This window comes from Gopherus flavomarginatus, chromosome 20 (genome assembly GCF_025201925.1).
Source record: "Gopherus flavomarginatus isolate rGopFla2 chromosome 20, rGopFla2.mat.asm, whole genome shotgun sequence".
In the NCBI taxonomy this organism is placed as follows: domain Eukaryota; kingdom Metazoa; phylum Chordata; order Testudines; family Testudinidae; genus Gopherus; species Gopherus flavomarginatus.
Genome location: NC_066636.1, coordinates 1,797,305 through 1,807,109, shown reverse-complemented (window position 1 = coordinate 1,807,109; position 9,805 = coordinate 1,797,305). Strand labels below are relative to the sequence as shown.

Genomic DNA, 9,805 nt, shown 5'->3' with positions numbered 1-9,805 from the left:
GGAGCTGCAGCCTGGAAACTCCCCAGGCTGAGGTCTTGGGAAAGGCCTAAGGAGGTATTAAGGTGCAGAAGTGTAACCCAGGGATTAGGCAGAGGCAGCTGATCCGACCCCCTTGCCAATGATGAGTGGCCATTACAGAGTGCGTCTGCCCCAGGGAGCGGGGACTAGATGATGACTGGCAGTAGTCACTGAGGCAAAGTGGGCATAGAGGGTTGGGGGTTCCTCTGGGATGAGACACCCTGAGTCGGGGGGAGGCGCTGCTGTGGTGCAGCACCCCAAGACAAGAGGGCACCAGGGTCTGGGAAAAGTCAGACCAAATCTCTCAGCTGGCTCTCCTCCTACCTCGTCCTGTTTGCCTGCTGCCCCACCGGACCGTGTGAGTCTTTGAATCAAGTCGCTCTGGGACCAGCGAGCGACGTGTCCCCAGGAAGCTGCTTTTCCCTTACCAAAGGTCTCAGCTGATTGTGCTCTTGTAAAATTCACCCTTCTCATCACCCAATCGCTTGGCTAACCGTATCGGGGAATCTCCAGGTCCCAGGGATAGCTCCAAGAATAAACTGTAAGCAGGGAAGGGTGGGGGGGCTTGGTTAATGCTGGATTAAGGCTACCTGGTGATAGGACCTGCCCTGGCAGAGCCTCCAGTTCAGCAAAACACAAACGTCTGTAATACAGAAAATAGCAGGTTATGGCAAAGGCCCGCGCAGCACCACTTTTCCCTCTCCCAGTTATGCTCCACAACGCCCTGGGGACACCACCTCACCCGCTGCCTTTTCACGGCAATGGCCAGGGGCTCCCCGTACTGCCCCTACCTCCCAACACTCAGCTTCTGCCCCGACGTGTGGAAAATGTCACAGCTGCTTCGTCCCCTTTTCCGGCCCCTCCACATACCAACTTGGGAATCCACCTAACCCTCTACCTGCCAACTCCCCTGGGCCCTGCTGCGGACATGACCCACCCAATCATGTATTGACACGTGTGACAACGTTGGGGAGTTTTGTAGCGTTTTACATGACTATCGTACGCGCGCCTCAGTTTCCCTGTGTGCAGCATGTTTCACAAGGTGGTGGGAGAGGGTTTGTTGTTGCAGAGGACCAGGGCGACCTCGCCTGGCAGCAGGGACCCCCAGACAATCACCTGGAGATGGGGAACCCTAACAACTTGTGACCTGGTGACTAGGATTCCCACCCCAGGTTGGCAGCCAGCAGCAGAAAAAAAATAGCTGTGATCGGCGGCACTTTGGCGGCAGGTCCTTCCCTCCAAGAGGGGCTGAGGGACTTCCTGCCAAAGAGCCCTACGTGCTGCCCCTTTCTGTTGGCCGCTCCAAGCACCTGCTTGCTGTGCTGGTGCCTGGAGCCTGCCCTGCACTGCGGCAGAGGGACGAGTGAACCCAGGGGAGGAGCCTGACCACTGGACTAGTGGATCCAAGGGATGCCACCGCTGCCACCAGCTCCTCCTCTGTTGTGCATGGAGCCAGTTCTGAGCACCTCCTGGATTGAGCTCAGCAGGCAAGATCAGGGCTCCTCTGTCTGTCTTCCACCGGCTCATGGCTCTTGCTGGGATGCAGATGTCAGGCTGTTCTGGGGCATAAACTTGAGGTGTGAACCTTCATGGTACAAATGTCAAGGCTGAATGATGCTACTGCCCAGAGGGGTTGGCAGAAGCCAGAAGCAGGGGAATGTTTGTGAATGCCAGCGGTGCCTAAATCTGTGTGGCCAGGACTTGCGGTAGCCGGGAATCTAGACTTAGGGCTGTATGTATTTTGTTGCAGGGCTGTTATTTCCCCCTCTGTGGCCCCATGCAGTTTAACCACCATGTGGGGACACTGCAAGGTTGTTTCCTTTAGGAGGAGAACTCCATGATGCAAGGCAGGTCTCTCTGTAGTGCAAAGACCGCGCACCCCTCAGTGTCCTGCGTCTTGGAGAGCAGCAGGGACAAACAGCAGCAGCCCGTTCCCATGCTCAGAAATCCCCGCGCCTGCCTTTCTGGTGGGCTCTATGCCCAAGAAGCTCTCTCTCCCTGCTTCCTCTCTGGGTCCTACTCACTGCTGCTACTCCCACCTTCCCTCCTTGCCCCTGAGTGTGCAACCAGGCAATCCGGTCTGCCCACGTGGCTTGGCTCTGAGCTGCAGGGTCTATGAGATGGGCGCTGTACCAGGACAGCTAGGGCAGAGTGTAACCGAAGGTTGTGGGGCGGTGGGGGGGCGTGTTCTGTGGCTGTCGGACCTCCGGCTCCCCAAGCAATGGCAGCTTCCATCAGCCTAGCTGCCTCTCCACTGGGGGTAGGTTGGCATAGTGACAGCGCTCAGTCCCTAGCCCCCACTGCTCTAACTCACTAGGCCCCACCCCACAGCTAGGGATAGAACCCAGGCATCCTGGTTCCCAGCCATCCCCCTGTAAGCTACTAGCCCCCACTGCCCTCCCAGAACTGTGGATAGAACCCAGGAGTCCTGGTTCCCAGACCTCCCCCTTGCTCTAACCCACTAGACCCGACTGCCCTCCCAGAACTGTGGATAGAACCCAGGCACCCGGGCTCCCAGCTCCCCCAGCTCTAACTCACTGGACCCCACTCCCTTCCCAAAGCCTGGAACAGAACCCAGGAGTCCTGACAACCAGTTTTAACGATGGGACACCACTCGACTTTCTATGGAACCCAGGAATCCTGACTTCCAGTCGCAACCGAACCCTGCTCTAAGTGGTACACCCTAATCCCCACGCTGCAGAACCCAGGAGTCCTGCCCACCCTTTCCTCCTCTAACCACTTCCCCCCACTTCTCCCAGGGGTGGGAAAGAGACCCCAGAATCCTACACTTGATTCACATGCCCTTAGTAAGCCAGGAAGAGGATCCAGGAGTCCTGCCAAGTCATCCATTGTGTGACCTGCTTCCCCATGGCCCCCCAAGATTTAAAGGAGAGGTGGCTTCATGTATCCCTGTGGTTTTTGTTTCTCAGCAGGAAGGGTGGTGAATTTCTCAACATGCTCCTGTGTCCAAATTGTGTCACTGGTGGGTGGGGGCAGGGCTGGCGAGGGGACTAGGAACTGATGGAATGAAGCATGTGGGGATTTTAAAGTTTCCGTATAACATCTGCGCATGTACCAGAGCCCCTCAATAAAAGAGGGCAAGAGACAGATATTGGCAAATCGTTTCTGCTTCACTGAGCTATCTGTCTGCTCCACCCTTGGCAAACGTTACTCAGCCTGAAGCCCCTAAGGAGTTTTGGTAAGTCACAGCCCTCTGTTCTGTTGGTGCTCTAACCGCTACACCCCACTTCCCTCCCAGAGCAGGAATAGAACCCAGGAGTCCTGGTCCCAGGCATCCCTGGTCCAACCATGAGACCCCAATCCCCTCACAGAGCCAGTGAGAGAACCCAGGTGTCCTGGCTCTGGGCCCACTTCTCTAACCACTAGGTCCCAGTCCCCTCCTGGAGCAAGGACTAGAATCAAAGTGGGCAAGCTGTCTCTTCCTGCCGTCGGGAGCAGCCTGCTTTGTCATCCTCTGTCTAGAGATCCACCGGCTTAGTCTCTCTATACCATACAGAGCAGCCTGCTTCGTCTCTCTCTTGTTTTGGGGTCTTGGCTGTAGTTTTGCTGGAGTCTCATAAAGTAAGTCATATTACACTGCAACTTTCCAGCAGGAGTATTAGATATTTGTCTGTTACTTCTCTGGGTGGGTGCCACGAACATACCAGCCACAAAGGGGTCAGAGGTGCAGCTACCCCAGAACTCTGGCAAATGGCTCCGTGGTTCCACTCACCCTGTCAACTGGCTCGTGCATGGGCAAGTTTCCTTCTGATCTTATTTCAGCCCGTCTATGACAAATCCCCCAACTGGAGAATTGGCTGCATCACAGACCCCAGCGCTGATCTACTGCTTCTCCATCACCATGGAGGCTTCTCTTGCCGCCTGCATCCTCACTGCTCTCCTGGCTACGGGTGAGTGGGGTCTGTTCCTTCAGGGGCTGATTTCCTAACTTCTCCAATGTCCCAACAGCTCAGAGCCAGCTGTTGGGTGAAACTGTTAACGAACGTAACCAAAAAGCAGCCACAGAATAACAGGGCTGAGTTGGGAGTGTCTGAGTGACAACGTCTGAGGAGGAGAGGGCTGGAAGTCACAAAGTCCCATGACAGCTAGTGAAGCAATTGTAGAAATGGGAGGAAATATTTACAGTTTAAATCACGAGAACCGAGTCATGACTGGGCAGGTTTCAGAGCTGGCCAGAGGCCAAGGGCATTTCGAACGGGGATTGTCTGTTGTGTGACAGGCAGCGGATCTGAATTTCAGCAGCAGGAGCTCAAGGCAACATGAAGGGCCAGTCAGTGTGATCCCCAGCCAGTGTCAGGGGGGTGCAGCTGCACTGGAGTCAATGGGGCAGGGCCCAGCCGGTGTCGGGGGGGGCACAGCTGCACTGTAGTCAGTGGGGCAGGGCCCTGCTGATGTCAGGGGGGCGCAGCTGCACTGGAGTCAGTGGGTCAGGACCCAGTCGGTGTCAGGGGGGCGCAGCTGCACTGGAGTCAGTGGGGCAGGGCCCAGTCGGTGTCAGGGGGGTGCAGCTGCACTGGAGTCAGTGGGTCAGGGCCCAGTCGGTGTCAGGGGGGCGCAGCTGCAGTGGAGTCAGTGGGGCAGGGCGCAGTTGTTGTCAGGGGGGCACAGCTGCACTGGAGTCAGTGGGGCAGGACCCAGCCAATGTTATGGGGGTGCAGCTGCACTGGAGTCAGTGGGGGAGGGCCCAGTTGGTGTCAGGGGGGCACAGCTGCACTGGAGTCAGTGGGGCAGGGTCCAGCCGGTGTCACAGGGGTGCAGCTGTACTGGAGTCAGCGGGGCAGGGCCCAGCCAGTGTCAGGGGGACGCAGCTGCACTGGAGTCAGTGGGGCAGGGCCCAGCCAGTGTCAGAGGGGTGCAGCTGCACTGGATCCTGTTCTCTCTCCATCTCCAGGGGCCTGTCTGCAGTGTGAGGTTTGCGATGGACCAGGAATCAGCTGCTCGGGTGACTCAGATACCTGCCAAAACACAGAAGACTCTTGTGGCATCACTCTGACAGAAGACACAGTGGGTAGGTGAGAGGGACCCTACCCAACATGGGTCAGTGAAGATGGTGGGGATCCAGGACGCCTGGGTCCTCTCCTAGTCCCAGCTCTGGGAAGGGAGTGGGGTGGGTGGGTCTGAGCAGCGGTTAAGGAGACAGGATGCCTGGGTTCTATGCCAGACCCTGTGGGTTAGCTCCCCAAAGGGGCCGTCATCTCAGCACTGCGATGCCGAATCCCCAGGCGACTCACCAGCCAGTGGGTCAGGGCCTGGACCCCCCATATGGTGCATGGGGAGAGGAAGGTGTCTGAGGATGGGATCCACAAAAGCTAGCCAATAGGAAATGCTGAGGAGAGGGGTGTGGCCTAAGCCCCGCCCCGTCACCCTAAGTTTGGCCCCTGAGTTCCGGTGGCACCGAGGTGCCCAGCTCTGCTTGGGATCCACAGCTGGGGACCCTTCACCGAATGTCCAGCGTCTGGACTGGGTCTACCCTTCCTTGCCTATGATGGCAGTGGAGGAGGGACTGCCAGGAGACCTCAGCGGCTGAGTGCTCAGCTGGGCCATGGGGGAGCCAAGTGGGAGCCAAATTTGGCTGGAGTCTTCAGCCCAGATCTCCCCTCCTTTGGTGGTGCCCAACTCCTTGGCCTCTGGGTGGGTCTCTCAGTCTCCTCTGTTGAAGTTGCCCCACATTGTATGAAAAAGTTAAACATTCTCTGGATCCTGATTCCTCCACATCCATGGGGAGCATCCGACCCACTGGGCTCTTGGGTACATGAGAGCAACCCCCCGCCATCTCCTGCTCTGGCTGGGCTTTGTGCAGGGCCCGATCTATTGGTTGTGCTCTGAAAGCGTCCCCTGGATCAGGCCCCGCAGGTGATACCATCAGGGGAACACCAAGTTTGTGAATCCCGCCGTGGCTGAGGGGTGAGCAGGATGCATGGTGTTGCGATTTGGGTGGCCCTGCACATACCCACTGGTAGAAACTTTGGCAGCAAAAGGACTTTATGAGCAGGGGAATCGGGGGGCCCAGAATTAGGCGTCAGCTGAGTAGGGAGCTGGAGGATCTAAATGCTGGATTTTGTTCCTGAAATAGCTTTGTCTAGCCTTGCGGCACGCGGGGTGAGTCACTATGTGCCTCAGTTTCCTGATGGGTAGAGGAAGGCTAATGGCACAGGGCCGTCGTGAAAAGGGCAGTGATGTGGTGGGAGTGGAAGGGGAATAAATCTCAGACTTCTCCTCCTGTGCAGTGGGAGTGAAGACCCAGAACGTTCTCAAGAGCTGTTTGTCATCCAGCCAATGTAAAGCTGGAGCCATCTCTATGAATTTCGGGACAGCAAAGGCCAGAAGGATGAGCATTGCTTGCTGTCAGAGAGACGACTGCACACCGGACCCTGTTAAATGTACATCTCCCCATCTCCACCTCTCCTTCGCCATCCTTGCACCTCCTGCTGCCCAGAACCTGCCCCGCATTAACTTCCTCACGTGGTCCTCCCTCCCTGCAGGGGGCGCCCCATCGAATGACACTGAAACTCAGGGTGGGTGGAGGTTAGTGGGTGGAGCTCACCAGATGTGAACCCAGCTGACCCCACCCAGGGCGGGGTCCAGGGCTCCCTGCTGCAAACCCCTCCCCCGCCCCTGCTGCCCCCGGCGTCCCCGGAGCTACAGCTCCCCCTGCAGGGGGCACCCAGGGCTGAGCTGTGCAGCCCCCAGCTGCTCCCCCTGCCCCGACTCCTCCTGGGGCTCGTGCCCCGAGCTGACTGCGTTTGCTCCACTTCTTCCCAGTGCCCCCGGCTGACCCCAAACCCAACGGCCGGTGCTGTCGCGGTTGCTACGCGTTGAACGCTGATCATTGCAATGAGCAAACCATACATTGTACTGGAGCTGAGACCCAATGTTTGGACGTCGCCGGGCCCCTAAAATCTGGTAACTTCTGTTCATTTATTTTGAGGTTATTTTTCCTCTGCTGCTTTTCACCCTGTAGGGGAGAAGCGAGACGCTGGGTGGAAGCCACTAGTGAAAGGTGCCGGCTGCAGATCAGAACACCTGGGTTCTGTTCCCAGCACTGGCCCTCAGTGTGACCTTGGGCCAGTGTCTCCCTCTCCCTGGGCCTCTGGTTCTCCTCCGTCTATTGCGTGTCTATAGTTCAGTCTCTAAGCTCTTTGTGGTAGGTCTGGCTTAGTATTGGGAGCCCCTGTCATGCTGGGACTGCGCAGACCCCCAGGAAAGAAAAGGGGCCCAGGCTGTTCTGGGTGCTAAAAACTCATAGGGAGATATAGTCTGTGCCCCAAAGAGCCTGCAATCTCTGTAGGCTTAGTGGGGATCATTCTCCCCATTTAACAGAGGGGGAAACAGAGGCACTGAGCAGTGCCATGACTTGCCCAAGGTCACACCGGGAGGCTGTGGCAGAGCTCGGACCTGAGCCTAGTTTTGCAAAGTCTGATCATGGTGCCTTAACTCACTATGAAGCCCCACTTCTTAGAGATCCCACTACTGCCACCAACAGGGAGCTGCTGCTTTGTTAGATGAGCTGTGGGGATAAAACGGGTGTGAGTCAATCCAGGTGTTGTTGGCAGGATCTAAGTCGGGACTGCAAGTGATTTGTTCATGGGCACAGTGAGACTGTGTCACATTAAAGGAGAAAGGGGAGGCCATCCAGGGCCAGACGTGCTGGGGACAGCAGGAGATGGGGAGAAGGAGGCTGTGGGGAGCCTAGGTGGTGGTCACAGGGGCAGAGTTGAGGAAGGGGGATGTTATTTCTTAGTCCAGTTAAAGGAATGGAGCTGCACCCCTCACCCCGATGGCCTCCTTCATCCTTCCCCCCCATACAGGTGGAAGCACCACTAAGATCATCATGAAGGGCTGCGTTACTGAGTCCATCTGTGCCCAGGTAAATGCGGGTTCTGGGACCTTCCTGGGGATCAGTGGAGATCTACCCAAGCACAGATGCACACCAGCCACCAGCGCAGCCAGCATAGCTCTGGGACCAGCCGGGCTCCTCCTTCTCGCCCTCACTGGGCTCCACCTGCTGAAATTTTTCTCCTGATTCCTCACTCAGTGCAATGGCCACGCCGCACTCGGTAACACCCCGACCTCCTGTATTAGCCTCTCTCTGCAGCCGCTCTCCCCGCCCAGGGGCCCTGGGCTCCCGCCCGGATTCACTTCCCCTTTATATTGATCCGCTTAATAAAACTAACTGGAGACCAAAGTCTTTGGAAATTTTAAATTGATTTTGTGGGGGAAATTTCAATTCTAGTGGGCGGGGCCATCAAGAAGCCAAATTAGTCTGAGAGTGGCCTCTAGTAGTGAAATGAGGCAGCACAGGCCAGGAGCTACAATCCCCGGAGGGGCCACAGGCTCAGTCTGGGTCCAGCAGACACAGTAAAGAACGTCCCTTTATGGTCATCACAGCCAAGGCCAGCCCCTACTGCCCCCAGCAGCGCCCCCTACAGCAGGTCCGTCCAAATTACAGGCTACTTTGGAAATTGTTGGCCAAACCTGCGAGGGAGATTGTGTGGCCCAGCTGGAAACAGAAGCCTGGTCTCGAAAGCCCTGACCCAAGATGTAAGCACGTGCTTAGCTTTAAGCACATGGGGGCTAAGTCACGTGCTTAACATTAAGCACCATGCTTCAGTGCCTCGCTGAATCGGGACCTGTGGTAGCAGGACCCACCTGTTGGCTCTGCACACTTGCATCCCTGCAGAATTCGGGGCATTTCTCATGGGTAAGGAGAAGGACTTGATTCTCCCGGCAGGGTCCCTCGAAGCAACAGAGGGAGGTAGAGGGGGGTGAATGGAGAGAAATGAGGACACTTCAGGGAAGCAAATCAAATATAATTGATTAATAACAGCGTTTGAGGATGGTTCTCAGGTCCCCCCTCGGCCTTCTTCTCTCCAGACCAACCATGCCCAGTTTTTTAACCTTTCCTCACAGGTTGGGTTTTCTAAACCTTTGATCATTTCCGTTGCTCTCCCCGGGTCTCTCCAGTTTGTCCCCATCTCTCCTAAAGCGCAGTGCCCAGAACTGGACCCAGTTCTCCAGCTGGGGCCTCCCCAGTGCCGAGCAGAGCAGGACAACAACCTTCCGTGTCTCATATACGACACACCCATTACTACACTCCAAAATGAGATTAGCCTTTTTTTTCAGTTGCATCATGTTGTTGGCTCATGTTCACTTTGTGATCCACTATCATCCTCAGATCCTTGGCAGCGGTACAACCGTCTAGCCAGTGATGCCCCATTGGGTAGGTGTGCATTTAATTTTTTGCCTTCCTGAGTGTCGTACTTTGCACTTGTCTTGATTGAGTTTCATCTTGTCGAATTCAGACCAATTTTCCAATTAGGCAAGGCCATTTTGAATCCTCATCCTGCCCTCCAAAGTGCTTCAACCCCTCCCGGCTGGGTGTCATCTGCAAAGCACACTCTCCACTCCATTACCCAAGTCATTCATGAAAATATTGGAGAATACCAGACCCAGGGCTGACCCTGGAACCCCGCTAGAGACAGTCTGCAAGTCTGACAGTGAACCAGGGGGGTCTTTCGACCAGTTGTGCACCCACCTAATATAGTAATTTCATCTCATCCTCATTTGCCTGTTTGCTGGGAGGATGTCATGGGACTGTGTCAAAAACCTTCTTCAGATCAAGATTTCTCATGTCTGCTGCTTCCCTCCGTCCACTAGGCCAGTTGATCTGTCAAAGAAGGAACCCAGGTTGGTTTGACATGATTTGTTCCTTACAACCTTCCCCCTGACTGAAAAATGGAAAAAGAGAAGGAAGGGGAACGTCAAT

The 9,805-nt window shown here is 56.0% G+C and overlaps 1 protein-coding gene across 1 annotated transcript; it reads left to right on the top strand.

Moving 5' to 3' along the window:
* The first annotated feature begins 2,425 nt into the window (after nt 1-2,425).
* On the top strand, nt 2,426-8,218 carry LOC127038033 (phospholipase A2 inhibitor gamma subunit B-like). Its single transcript, XM_050930364.1, has 5 exons — nt 2,426-3,929; nt 4,931-5,047; nt 6,267-6,419; nt 6,802-6,942; nt 7,848-8,218. The coding sequence occupies exons 1-5, from the start codon at nt 3,809-3,811 to the stop codon at nt 8,060-8,062; spliced, it is 747 nt and encodes a 248-aa protein (XP_050786321.1). The 5' UTR covers nt 2,426-3,808; the 3' UTR covers nt 8,063-8,218.
* Nucleotides 8,219-9,805: the final 1,587 nt, after the last annotated feature.